This window comes from Pelodiscus sinensis, chromosome Z (genome assembly GCF_052426305.1).
Source record: "Pelodiscus sinensis isolate ZL-2025 chromosome Z, ASM5242630v1, whole genome shotgun sequence".
Taxonomy (NCBI): domain Eukaryota; kingdom Metazoa; phylum Chordata; order Testudines; family Trionychidae; genus Pelodiscus; species Pelodiscus sinensis.
This window is the reverse complement of record NC_143085.1, coordinates 29948888-29962451: the sequence shown is the minus strand read 5'-3', so window position 1 is coordinate 29962451 and position 13564 is coordinate 29948888. Positions and strand designations below refer to the sequence as shown.

Here is a 13564-nt window from a genome sequence, read left to right as displayed (position 1 = left end):
TATTACTTGATGTAATTTTAAATATTAGATACTTGGTGGGGAAAAAGTCTCTACCTAGTATGGCATCGAGTGCTAATGGACACTGTCTCAGCACTTCTTTGTAACTGGTAACAGATGAGCGTTCTTGACCTGCCTTCTTGTACAAATTTGCCAACATCATGTTAATCTGTAACCAAAAAAATCTGATTGTGAGAACAATCTAATCAAGAATTAAGAAAAGCAGAGTTCCTCACCAAAAAGGTCATGGTTTCATTATCAAACATAGCCCCAATTTCCCAATTCTCTGGACAGAGAATACTTAAGCCCTGCTTCATAAGTCACAAATCACTACAAAGTGAGGCATGTTTCTCACTTCTAATTCAAAATAAAGAAAAGTGGACATTATAGTATTTTACACTACTGTAATGTCCCTGAGAATCTCCGACCTGAACATTAATGCAAAAAATGGGCAAGTGATTTACTTGCTCTCTCTACATTATTAATGGAAGTCTACAGACTAGTTGTCTTTGGGAGGTGGAGAGCAGGTTTGCAGTTAGATTCTGACTGAATTCATAGTTCACAAAAGGGCAAGATAAACCTGAACAAGCATCCCGCCTCCCCTTCACTGCAGCTAGCTGTTCTGGTGGGTAAGTATATTTGGTTCACTTTTCCTTTCCTCAAATTTTCTTCTGTACTGCAAACCTTGCGTAAGGTAGAACACACACTGGCCAAGATGGGATGCTGTTAACACTCAAACCACAGTAGATACCCATGAGGTATAAATGGCCTAAGAGATTAACTAGATGACAGACCCAGCAAGCAAAGTTTCAGAAGTGGTCAGTGCCAAAAATTCTAAGTGTCCTAAATATTTAGCACTTGCAAATTATTAAAAAGGGTGAGAAGAACTGTGAATGGGGAAAAAAAGTTTCCTGAAGAGATTTCCATTGGTAAAGTGACAAAACAAAGAGCAGTATTTCATCTCCCTTTATATATATATTTTTTTCCCTGCGGGACAACAGAGTGACATCATCAGCTCCCTCATACTACCACTTGCCTCCATCCTGTCGCTTGATGCGCAGTGACTCCTGCTTTACATCTTGGGAGGCTGCACCACCAGGGAGGAACTGCTGAGGCTGGGTCCCCTCCACCATCTAAGCCCGACTCCTGCCACGCCAGCCACGCCTGGTGCCCACCGCCATCAGAACCCACCCCTACCTAGGCCACCCCATGTCCCCTCTGCCATCTGAGCCCAATCCCTCCTCACCCCTTCCACTGAGAACATGCACCCCCCAGCCCACTCCTGCTCCCTCCCCTGGCCAGACACCCTGCCCTCAGCCTGCTCCTGCCCCATCTCCCCTAGCCAGATACCTACCCCCAGAGAGAGAGAGGGGTTGACAAGCATAGCAAGCAGGGGGCAGAGCCCTCTAGTTTACTATATTTTCACTGTTTTCAAGAACTGTCAATTGTTTTGCAATCACAGGTGGTTGCACTGGTGAGGGTATTAGCAAAGTCAGATCTAAGCCATTTTCAGCACTTTGTCTAGAGAGTATCAGCTACTCTTCCTCAGAACAGTAAAAAATATGGTTATACTACCTTACCACCAAAAGCCTTAAACTAATCAGTTGCAGAGGGCAGAATTTTGCATAGCTAATAAAGACTTCAATCCTAACTAAATTAAAATTATATATGTTCTCACTAGCCTATCAATGCATGTCAAGATGTCTATTGTCCCCCACATAGGAAAGATTTTGTAACTCCCACCAGCAATGAAAGTTACCTAGGTTATTTTATTAAAGGATCAGAGGGGTAGCCGTGTTAGTCTGAATCTGCAAAAGCGGTGAGGAGTCCTGTGGCACCTTATAGACTAACTGAAGTGTTGGAGCATAAGTTTTCGTGGGCAAAGACCCACTTTGTCAGATGCATGTCATCTGACCAAGTGGGTCTTTGCCCACGAAAGCTTATGCTCCAACACTTCAGTTAGTCTATAAGGTGCAGCAGGACTCCTCGCCACTTTTATTAAAGGATTACCTGTTATAGACATCCAAAAACATTTAGCTCCCTTTAGTTTGGTGAACTCTTTCAAACAAGCTTGCTATACAGGCTACTTGTTTTTAAGAAAATATGCTAACTAAGCTCAGGCTAGATCTATACTAAACCTGAAAGGCTGGCTTATGGTATGTTACGCTAGCTATATAAATAACTTAGCTAGAGTTGACATACCTTAAGATAAGCTTAGCACCATCTTTACAGTGGGAGGTCAATGGGAGTAAACATTCCCATTGGTATCCCTTACTCCTCGCAGATGGAGTACCAGCGCTGACTGGGGGGGAGGGGGAGAGAAGAGGAAAAGTTCTCAGTGCTTGATTTAGCAGGGGTAGTAAAACTAAATAAAATGCCAGAAGATCAGTCTTCAATGCGGCAAGTGGAGACATAGCCTCAGACATCTAGAAGTGTTTACTCAGTGTTTCCAAATAACTCATTTAAATATTACAAGCACAAATGTCAAGGTTTAATCTCTTTACATCTATATGCTACATCTTCCTTCTTTGACCAAACTGATTATACAATTCTAAACTACTCTGTCACAAATGAATCCCAAAACCTACCTTAGGAGTTCTCTGTCTTGAAGGAATTCCATCTAGTATGGCAATAGCATCTTTGTCTTGCTTCAACATTGTGTAACATTCAGCCATCTTGTATTTCACTTCAATTTCAGATGGCAGGCACTAAAATAAAATTGATCATAAAATATAATATCTTAAATGCTGTTTTAGATATACAACAAAGTCTGAATTAATAAAATTTTCTGAAACTGTCATATAAAAAATTTAAAGATGACAAAAGGTTGTACTTTTATTACAAACTATTTTCCCTCATGCTAATGGAAACTACAGATTAAATGGATAGTCTCTCTGACATTTGAGACCAACTTAAGTTCTTCCATTAGAAAGTAGTGGTCAGATACATTATCAAAATTAAATAGTCACAAAACTCAGGCTTCTTTGCTGTGCTATTTTTATAATCTAATGCTGTAACATTAATCCACCAATACTTCATTTTACAGGGAGAATAAGTATATTACATTCTTTCCAAATACCTGACTTTGTGGAGTGGATGCAGCATTCCCAGTAGAAGGTCTTACTTTTGAAGTTTTACTTAGTGCTTTCTTCTGCTGCAAGGCCATTGTATACTTACTTACAGCATTCCTATATTCCTTGTCATGGAAGAGAGAATCTGCATGGTACACAAGAAGCTGGTACTTTTGAGATGGCGAGAATAATTCACTGGAAGAAATTTAAGAAAATAGGCTTACATTGGCTGATTATAGAAGAGGAGCAAAATTCTAAATTTTCAGTATCAGTAATGAAGTGCCTTAGCTGTGTCCAAAAAGAGTGCAACATTTGTACTAGGAATGTTAAATATTGTATAATAGATTAATTATGTAACTGCTGAAAATCTCACTGGTTATAGGAGGGGTGGGCAATAATTTTTGATGGGGGGCAACTTTACAAATATCTGAAGTGGCTGTGGGCTGCCCCAGAAGGGGCAGGGCATCAAGCAGAAGGGTCAGGAGACTTCCTGTGCTCTCCCACCCACAGACTCTGATTGGCCTGGGGACAGGGGAGCAGATGAAGTCTTTGCCCCCTGCCCCCCAGCTGTTTTGAACAGCTGGCAGTTCCCTCCAGACACTGCTATCACTTGTGGTGGGAGGAAACTTTGTGTGCTCCCCCATCCCCAAGTCTCGATCGGCCTGGAGGCGGGGGACCAGCAGGGCAGCTGCAGGCTAGTTCAACCAGCTTGGAGGGCCAGATCTGGTCCCCAGAGGCCATCTTGCCCACCCCTGAGTTACAGGATTACCTGTGCTGCGGGTTCTGCAGTATAAAACTTAGCAATATAAAGCTGAGCCCTGTCAGGCTGGCTCCCAGGGTTGAAGCTTTGCTGCAGAAGCAAAGTTTCTTCCCCAGGAGCGGAGCTGGCAGCACTTACCTGCCTGGCTCCTGGGAAGGTGGCTTTGCTGAGTGTACCAGACACCATTAACCAATAAGAATGTGCTTATCGGTTAAACAGTTAACTGTTTACACTCAAACATCCCTAATTTCTATCCTTACATGATAAGATCAACTACAAATAAGTTCCATCTTAAATGCCAGTAATAGTCCCAATTAGAACCTTTTAGATAGTTGTCAGAGGTGAAAGTAAGGCAGTGGGCCCCAGTACTATGCTCCAGAAAAAGCCAGCAGGGAAGTGGAGTGATTTGATATAAGCTCTCCCAGCTAGGCTCCTCATGCCAGCTGGCACTGACAATCCAGTGTACACAGCCAGATAAAGCAGGTAGGTTAAATGGGCCAGCTGGCCAGCTGGGAGCATGCTGTAGTAGAGGGGCACATGCTCCCAACTAGGCTACTAGTGCATCTGTGGCTGTACTGCTGCCCTTCAGTGGATGCCAGGCAGTACAATTGGGGTCTTATTGGCCAGGCTTCATTTTTAAACAAAATATGTCAAACTCAAAAGGGTTTAGCATTGTCTTTATATATGAGAGGGGTGAGGAACCTGTTCTGAGTCAAAGGTCACTGACCCACAGAAAAGTCAGTTGGGGCCACTCAAGTGAGATGCAAAAAACAAAATAAAAACCCTCCAAAAAACCCCAACCCTCACTAATGTGGTCCCAGATGTGCTGGTGGGGATAGGGGACAGAGTGCTAGTGGGTGCTGGGGCTGGGGAGAGGGTGCTGCTGGGTGAAAGGATGCTGGCTCAGGTGGCGGGGTGCTGGGGCAAGGTGCTGTGGCAGGCAGGTGGCAGGGTGCTGGGGTCAGGGACATGGTCCTGCTGGGCACTAGGGTGACGGGCAGGGTGCTGGGACAAGGAATAGGGTGCTGCTGGGTGCTAGCATGGATGGCAGGGTGCTGGGGCCAGGGCGGTGCTAGGTGCTGGGGTGGATGGCAGGCCTGCCAAGGAGCGGGATAGGGATGGGGTGTAGGATCTGGGAAGGAGGTGGGGGGGTGGAAGGGGGCAAGGTCTGGGTGGTAGGTAGGGTGCAGAAGCAGGCTGGATGCATGGTGTCTAGCCAGGAGGAGGGAGCAGGAGCAGATTGGGCATAGGGTGTCTGGCTATGAGGGAGAGTGCAAGGAGGGGACTTGGGTAGGAGTTGGACCTCTCTGAACTGGCACCCTCTGGACCTGACTGTTCCAGGATGAGGAATTTTTGATCCAGGGGAGGTCATTTCAGGGCTCCTGGTCCCCCCTCCCCACTAGGCTTCTTTGCACCTCTATCCCCTGCAACCCAACTGAGCTGCCCACACCTACTGGTTCCCTGCACCTCCCACAATCCAAGGGAGCGCAGCACCAGTTCCCTGCAGCCCCTCACAGCCCAGCTGAGCTGCCCTTCTGTTCCCTTATGCCCTCCCCCATCCACCTCAGCCCAGCTGAACCCTGCACTGGTTCCCTGCATGCTTCCCTCACAGCACAGCTGAGCCCCATTTCCCTGCACCTCCTCCAAACCCCAGAAACTGCTGAGCCAAGAGCTGATTCCCTGCCCCTCACTCCCCTTGAGTCTAGCCCCGGTTTCCAGCACCTCCCTCCTCCTGCAGCCAAACTGAGCTCTGAGCTCCACACACACACACACTCCCCACCCCACAGCCCAGCCCAGCTTCCCGGACCTCCCCACTCTGCAACCCAGCTGAGCTCAATTTCCCTGCACCTTCCCCCAAACCATGCAGACATGCTGAGCCAGTGCTGATTCCCTGTCTCTGCCTTCCTCCCTCCCTTTGGCTGTGTCTACACTGGACAATCTTGCGCCAAAGCGGCTGTTCTTGCGCAAAAATTTGCTGCCTTTCTACACTGGCCGTGTGTTCTTGCGCAAGTACACTGTCGGTCTCATGTATGAAATCAGGGCTTCTTGCGCAAGAACTATGATGCTCCCGCTCAGGAATAAGCCCTTTTGAGCAACTATTCTTGCAGAAGAGGCCAGTGTAGACAAGCAACATGAATTTCTTGGACGAGAAAGCCCAAAGGCTAAAATGGCCATTGGTACTTTCTTGGGCAAGAGAGTGTTTACACTGCCATAGATGCTGTTGTGCAAAAGCACGGCTTTCACATGGCAGTGTGGATGTGTTTTTGCATAAGAACTCTTACACAAGATGTTCTTGCGCAAGAAACAACCAGTGTAGACATAGCCTAAGAGTTTCCTCACATGAGCAAAATGAATTTTGTGTTGTGCACCGGTACTGAGTTCATGTGGCTTGTTTGGATGTGCCACCCAAGTTATTAATAAATATTTTTAAACCTCTACCTTTTCCCTCTGCTGCCATGTCTCCTCCCCTTGTTCCATCAGCTCCCCTGGTGCCTGCTGCCCCCCCATTCCTCACCCTCCTCTGCTGTCCTGACTCCTGCTCTTCTCACTGCCCTCAGCCCTCCTGCAACCTGCCCCCCTCCACCAGCCATTCTCTCCTCCCTGTGCCCACTCCTCAAGTAGCCCCACTCTGATCATGTGAGCTACCCCTCCTCATCCCCTCTTCTAACACCTCCCTCTACAAACCTGCCCTGTCTCTCTCCTCTGATGGTGGTCCCTCCCCTGCAGGTATCTGCCCTTCTGCTTCACCCCCAGAATCCCTTGGCACCTGCACCCTCCCGGTGTCTCCCCCTTCCCTCACTTCCCCTGCCCCCTTTTTCCCTGATGCCCACCCCTCACCACCCTCTTCCCCCATTACCCTCATGCCTCTGTGTCCTCACACGACTTGCTCCATCCCAGCCTTCCTCATGCCCACCCCTTCTTTCAAGCCTTCTCCCAGCACCTCCCCTCACCCTTCTAGCCCCCAAAGCCCTTACCCTGTCCCCTCCCAGCATCACCCTGTTCCCCTCCCACTGACACCTCCCCTCCTACCTTTTTCCTCATTGTCTGCACTTGGCCCCCTGACATTTGTCTCTCCTCCACCCCTGTCCCTTTGGTGCCTTCCCCTTCCCCTCTGCACAAGCACCTTCCTCTCTCAGGCCTTTCCCTTTCCCTCTGCACAAGCCCCTTCCCTCCCTCTCCCATACCTTCTGCCTTCCACTTTGTGGGGCCGGAGTCTGTGCTCCGTCCCCGGACTCCGATCCCGCAACTCAGCCATGCGGTGCAACACAGCGCCCAGCAGGTTTAAAATCCCGGGCCGTGATGTTACGTCACGTCCGGGTGTCTCCCCACCTACTGGTTTGAGCACACTGCGCAGGGCAGCAGCAGCCAGCAAGGGGAGCTCAGTGAAGGTTGCGCATGGCAGGGACGGGACTGGGACAGGGGAGAGATGCTCTGGGGCCGGGGTGGGAGGACACGCGGGGGGGGGGGGGTCGGGACCTGCTCCACCTCCAAATGTTGCTGGAGCATGAGCACCACGAGCCCACACAACTCGCCGCCCATGCCTCTGCTGGCTAGCCGGCTCTCTCTCTCTTTTTTTCAGAGGGGGCGGGGGAGCGCCGGCTCCTTGCGGAACCCTTAAGTTTTGCTCCGCAGAACCCCAGGGTTCCTCGGAGCACCAATTGGAAAACACTGGTCTAGACCATCCCTGATACACATTTATCTAACCTACTCTTAAATATCTCCAGAGATGTGGATTCCACAACCTCCCTGGGCAATTTATTCATGTTTGACTACCCTGACAGTTAGGAACTTTTTCCTAATTTCCAAACTAAACATCCCTTGCTGCAGTTTAAGCCCATTGCTTCTTGTTCGATCCCCAGAGACCAAAATGAACAAGTTTTCTCCCTCCTCCTTATAACACCCTTTTAGATACCTGAAAACGGCTATCATGTCCCCCCTTAACTAAACATTCCGGCTATGTCTAGATTGGCATGATTTTCCAGAAATGCTTTTAACGGAAAACTTTTCTGTTAAAAGCATTTTCGGAACAGAGCGTCTAGATTGGCATGGACGCTTTTCCACAGAAACACTTTTTGCGGAAAAGCGTCCGTGCCAATCTAGACGCGCTTTTCCGCAAAAAAAACCCAAAACCCAATCACCATTTTTGCGATCGGAGCTTTTTTGTGGAAAACAAATCTGAGCTGTCTACACTGACCCTTTTGCGCAAAAGCTTTGTGCAAAAGGGACTTTTGCCTGAATGGGAGCAGAATAGTATTTCCACATGAAGCACTGATTTCTTACAGTAGGAAGTCAGTGATTTTGCGGAAATTCAAGCGGCCAGTGTAGACAGCTGGCAAGTTTTTTGGAAAAGAGGCTGATTTTCTGGAAAAACTGGCCAGTCTAGACACAGCCCAAGAGTTTACAGATGATTTCCTTAATTACTTACTCCATTATCTTTCCTGGCACAGAAGTTAAACTAACTGTTCTGTAGTTTCCTAGGTTGTTCTTATTTCCCTTTCTATAAACGGGCACTAGATTTGCCCTTTTCCACTCTTCTGGAATCTCTCCTGTCTCCCATGATTTTCCAAAGATGATAGTTAGAGGCTCAGATACCTCCTCTACCAGCTCCTTGAATAGGAACAGAATTTGTTGGGGGAAGAGTTAGCATGGTTTTTGTAAAGAAAAATCATGCCTCGTCAATCTACTAGAATTCTTTGAGGGTCAACAAATATGTAGACAAGAGGGATCCAGTGGATGTAATGTATAGGTTGGACCTCTCTTGTCTGGCACCCTCCCGAATGAGGGAATCTGCCAGACTCAGGAGAGGTCCCCATCTATTGGCTCTACAGACCATCTTCCCTCCCCACTGCTGACTCCATCCAGCACTCCTGCCAGGCAGCCACTTTGCTGCGGCCCCATCCCCATCTGCTCCAGCCCCGCTATTGGGGCTGCTGTATCTGCCACATCTCTGGCCTCAGCACTGCTACCGTAGCTGCCACAACTGCCACATCGCTGGTCTGGCTACTGGGGCTGCAGTAACCCCTGCTGTGCTACCGGGGCTCAAGTGCCAGCCCCAGCTCTGCTGGGCTCTGGGCCACCAGCCCTTTTGCCACTAGGACTCCCAGTCAGGACTACCTGGTCCAGGAACACCAATGGTCCTGCTGGACCACAAATGTTGCTGGATGAGACAGTCCCACTTTTTGGGAGGTCCAACCTGTACTTAGCTTTATTGAAAGCCTTTGACAAAGGTCCTCATCAAAGGCTCTTTAGAAAAAGAAGCCATCATGGGAATAAGAGGGAAGATCCTCACAGACTGATAACTGCTTAAAAGGTAGGAAACATAGGATAGAAATAAATTGTCAGTTTTCAGAAGAGAGAGAGGTAACTAGTGGTGTCCCCATGGGGTCTGCAATGGGACCAATCCTATTCAACATATTCATAAATGATCTGGAAAAGGGGGTAATCAGTGAGATGGCAAAATTTGCAGATGATACAAAATTGCTCAAGATAGTTAAGTCCACAACAGACTATGAACAGCTTCAAAAAGATATCACAAAACTAGGTCTACACAATGGCAGATGAAATTTAATGTTGATAAATGCAAAGTAATGCATATTTGAAAACATAATGCCAACTATATTTATATATATATATAGAACTGAGACTAAATTAGCTATTACCACTCAAGAGAGAGATCTTGGTACCGTTGTGGATAGTTCTCTGAAAACAACCACTCAGAGTGCAGCGGCAGTGTAGCCAGACAGACCCCCCCCCCCCCATCTCATCCATCTTATTTGCCTCTCTGAGGTTCCTGAAGCATACAGGACAGAGAAGGAGCAATACAATCAGCATAGTCTATGCTGGCTTATCTGATCCTGAGAAGCTGAAAACATAGATATGAGGAGAGAGCGATTAAGGCAATAAGCTGAGCTTGAGGCTGCGAGAAGTGCCCAGCTGGCACCCATGTTGATACGAAAACACAGCCGTCCCTGGGAGAGGAATCCCCCACTGAGAAAAGAATCTCCAGTACTTCCAATGTAATCCTCTCAATTCTCTCTTACAAGTGTAAATTAAGTTCACAACTCCCTTGTAAGAACTGGTCTCACAAAAGGCAGACCAGCACTATTTGGCATCACAGATAAGAAAGAGAAATACGTGACCCCATGGGTATAAAGATGGGTACAGTAGCACACTCACTTTTGAGTGTTAATCTACCCTCTACCTGCTGGTCGGGTTAGGTGTTTGACCTCCCGAGGTTCTATGGGGACGCCCACCTCGTATTTTCGTCTTTCCTAGGAATTGAGGGACCGGCTCTGGCATGATACGCTGGAGCCGAGAGGCACAGAAGGGGGTAAAAATTGTACCTGGATGTGGTCCTCTGTCTTAAGTGTACACAGATTAAGAGCTCTTTAAAGGTTAAGCTGTTACTTGGTACTATTATTTTTGTTTTTCCTATCTTTATCTTCTTTGTAACCATTTTTAATATCTATATTTTGCTAGCAGTTAAGAAATAGAACAATAGCCATTGCAAACATATGATTTATAAGCTTCCTCAATAAACCTGTAACTGTTTAAGCTTTAACCTGACTCCTTCAGTTGCTGTAACAGAACCAGGCACAATTTAAAAGAACTTCAGCCGGTCTTAAGGGACAGATATAGGGAGAGCTTGGGCGTTTGGATTTGTGTCACTCCCAGGTGGCAGATCCGTTGGGGCACTCCTCAGCCTCCCGTAGGCTGCCCGCTGCGAAGGAATCACAGATTCTAGCAGCTAAAATCTGAAGTGTAATAAGCTCTCCCTGCAAACATATTGGGGCGCTCATAAACCTCCAGGTTGCCCGCTGCAAGGGACCCCAGTCTCAGCAGTTGAAGTCTCGGGTGTATAGCACACACACACACACACCACTCACTGCCCTGACGGTCGGCTGACAGGCAGTCAAAAAAGCAAACAAAATGCTGAGCATCATTAAGAACAGATAGAAAAAGAGAGAAAAAAATCTTATTGCCTCTATAGAAATCCATTGTACACACACATCTTGAATACTGCATGAAGATGTGGTTGCCTCACTGCAAAAAAGATATATTGGAATTGGGAAAAAAAAAGCAGGGCTATGGAACAGGTGTTTTATGAGGAGAGATTAATAAAACTGGGATTTTTCAGCTTGGAAAACAGACAGCTATAAGGGGATATGATTTGGGTCTATAAAATCATGACTAGTGTGGAAAAATTGAATGAGAAATTATTTATTCCTTCCCATAACACAAGAACTAGGGGTCACCTAATAAAATTAATAGGTAGCAAGTTTAAAACAAACAAAAGGAAGTATTTTTTTTCCACACAGTCAACCGAAGAAACTCCCTCCCAGAGGATGCTGTGAAGGTCAAGACTATAGGTTTGTCTACACTGGCACATTTTATCACCAAAAGCTGCCTTTTGGCAATGAAACAATGAGAGCATTTACACTACAATGTGAATTTTGTCACCCAGTTTTGGCAACAAAAAAACTTCAGCCTTGTAAGAGATTTTTGTCTCTTACCTTCTCTCTATTGTCAACATAGAGTCAGTGTGGACACTGTGGTTTGTTTTGTTGAAATGGCTTTCACCAGTATCCCACAATGCCTGACCTGATAGCTCTGTTCAGGCTTTTGCGATCTTTGCTGCCTGCATGCATACATCCTTCCCCTTTCAAAACACTGGCAAATATGTGACAGGTCAATGAGCTTCACCATTTGGGGAACAAATAAAGAACAAATCATTGGAGTGCTTCTGTTCTGCCCTGGTAGAAACATGGCATCAGGCAGACTGCTGCTACAGTGGGAGGGCTGGAGAGACTGCTGAGCTGCTTTGATATTCCTCAGCACAGAGAGATCACAGAGTTAGGTGGGAATCCCAAGAAGTGCATGGATCAACTCTGCCTTCCCAAAACACTACACCAGGGTGTGTGTGCGTGCGTGCTTACCCACATCACTTTGTTTGTCAGTTGACAGGGTACTAGCAGCATGGACATAGAATAGCGACAATGGGAGACAGAAAAATTAGTTTCATTGGTTTTCACTTTTGTCACCAAACCATCTCCGTGTAGACCTCGCCTATAACCATGAGCGGCTGGTGAAGCTGGTGCTGAGGGAGGCAGGCACTCCCTCTGCTGAAACCTGGGAAGCACTCCCCAGAGAAGGGGGCAACAGGCCAAACGCTCCCCAGCTTCCCCGGAGCACTGGGGATGGGGGATAAGAGGGGCAGCACCGAATGCTTCTCAGCCTCCCTGAAGCACCAAGGAGAGGAAGAGAGGGAAGGGGAGCACGAGGAGGGCAGGTGTTGAAGGCAGCAACACTCCGCTCCGAGATAGTCTTGGGGTGGAGTGTGGGTGGACCAAGCTGGTAGCTTGCCTAAGCCACCGGATGCCTGTGCCTATAACAGAGTTTTTACAAAGCGCTAGATAGATTCATGGAGAACAGGCGCATCAATGGCGATTAGACAGGCTGGGCAGGGAGAGTGTCCCTAGCCTCGGTCACAAGCTGGGAAGAGGCGACAGGGGAGGGCTCGTGTCACGACCCCCGTTTCTGTTCACTCCCTTTGGGGCACCTGGCACTGGCCACTGGGCGGGATGGGCCTTTGCTCCGACGCCGCCTTCTTAGCTGCAGCCCCCCAAGCCCGGTCCCGCTGGGCCCCACAAAGCACCCGCGAGACCCCGCCCCGTCCAGCACCCCCCACCCTGCCGCCTCCGCCTGGGGCAGCCCCAGGTCGCAGGGCCCCGAGAGGGGCCTTGCCTCAGCCCCGGCTCCGGCCCCCCGCGGCACTCACGGGTTGTTGCCGCTCATGGTGAGCAGCAGCCCGCTGAGGAGCCGCACGTTGGAGTGGAGCCCCGCAGCCGCCATCTCCCGCACATGCTCCACCACGCTCATCCCGAAGCGCGGGGAGGCGCAGGGGGCGCCGGCCGGGGACGGAAGCGACAGCAGCTCCTCAGCCCGCCGCGACTCCAAAATGGCGCCACAGAAGGGGCCTCGCACACAGGGGTCCATTGCGCTTCTTCCGGTCGCCCGACCTCGTGCCTCCGTTTAAAAACCTCTCCGCTGGGGCTCCCCCAGGTAAATCCAGACCAGGTGTAAGCTTCCACCCCGCCGCTGAACGGATAGGCATCAAAGCAATGACATTTTCCATCAGGCATAAAAGTAGACGCCCCAGGAGCCTGAGGCACTTTACGCATGCGCAGGTGGCTCTGACGGCGCCTCGTGTCGCGGGCTAGCTCGCGGCGGAGCCCTTGCGGGGACCTCCCTGTTCCCGGCACAGTGAGGGGACAGTGACGTCACAGTGAATGCGATACCTGCTCGCACGCGCGTCGTGTCTGGGCCCGCCTGCTTCTTGTCCCTTCCATAAAGGAAGCGCTGCCATTGAGCCAGCAGGGGGCACTGCATTGGGCCTGGCCCCCAGGGTAGTTCAGTCGCCGACAGAGTCCCAGCAGCGCTGCGCTCTCGCCGGGGTAGGCGGCAAGTCTTGGGCACGTTCCCTGTAGTTTAAGCTTAGGCGCGCCCAGTAATGCAGGGTGGGGAGCTCGGGCCCAGGGGCTGGAAGTGGACTCTGGCTTGTCTGGATCTGGTTCCCAAGGCTCCCCCCCAGCGTTTGAGAGCATGCACTGGCAGCAGTTAGGGTTGCCAGATGGCTGAAACAATAATACCGACCCCCCCACACACACACCAAAAAAAAAACTGGAAACATTTTGTTGAAGGAAAGAAAAGGGGGGGGAGAACCAAAGTTGTTGAG

General features: G+C 48.9%; 1 protein-coding gene across 1 annotated transcript in view; it reads right to left on the bottom strand.

The window, feature by feature from the left end:
- Window positions 1–12880, bottom strand: part of ANAPC7 (anaphase promoting complex subunit 7) — a 31460-nt gene extending 18580 nt beyond the window's left edge. The window contains exons 1-4 of the mRNA XM_075898594.2: window positions 12608–12880; window positions 3077–3263; window positions 2586–2705; window positions 55–166 (exon numbers count right to left, since the gene is read on the bottom strand). Of these exons, the coding sequence (XP_075754709.2) occupies window positions 55–166; window positions 2586–2705; window positions 3077–3263; window positions 12608–12825 (637 nt within the window). The 5' untranslated portion in view covers window positions 12826–12880. The remainder of the gene's footprint in view (window positions 1–54; window positions 167–2585; window positions 2706–3076; window positions 3264–12607) is intronic.
- Window positions 12881–13564: the final 684 nt, after the last annotated feature.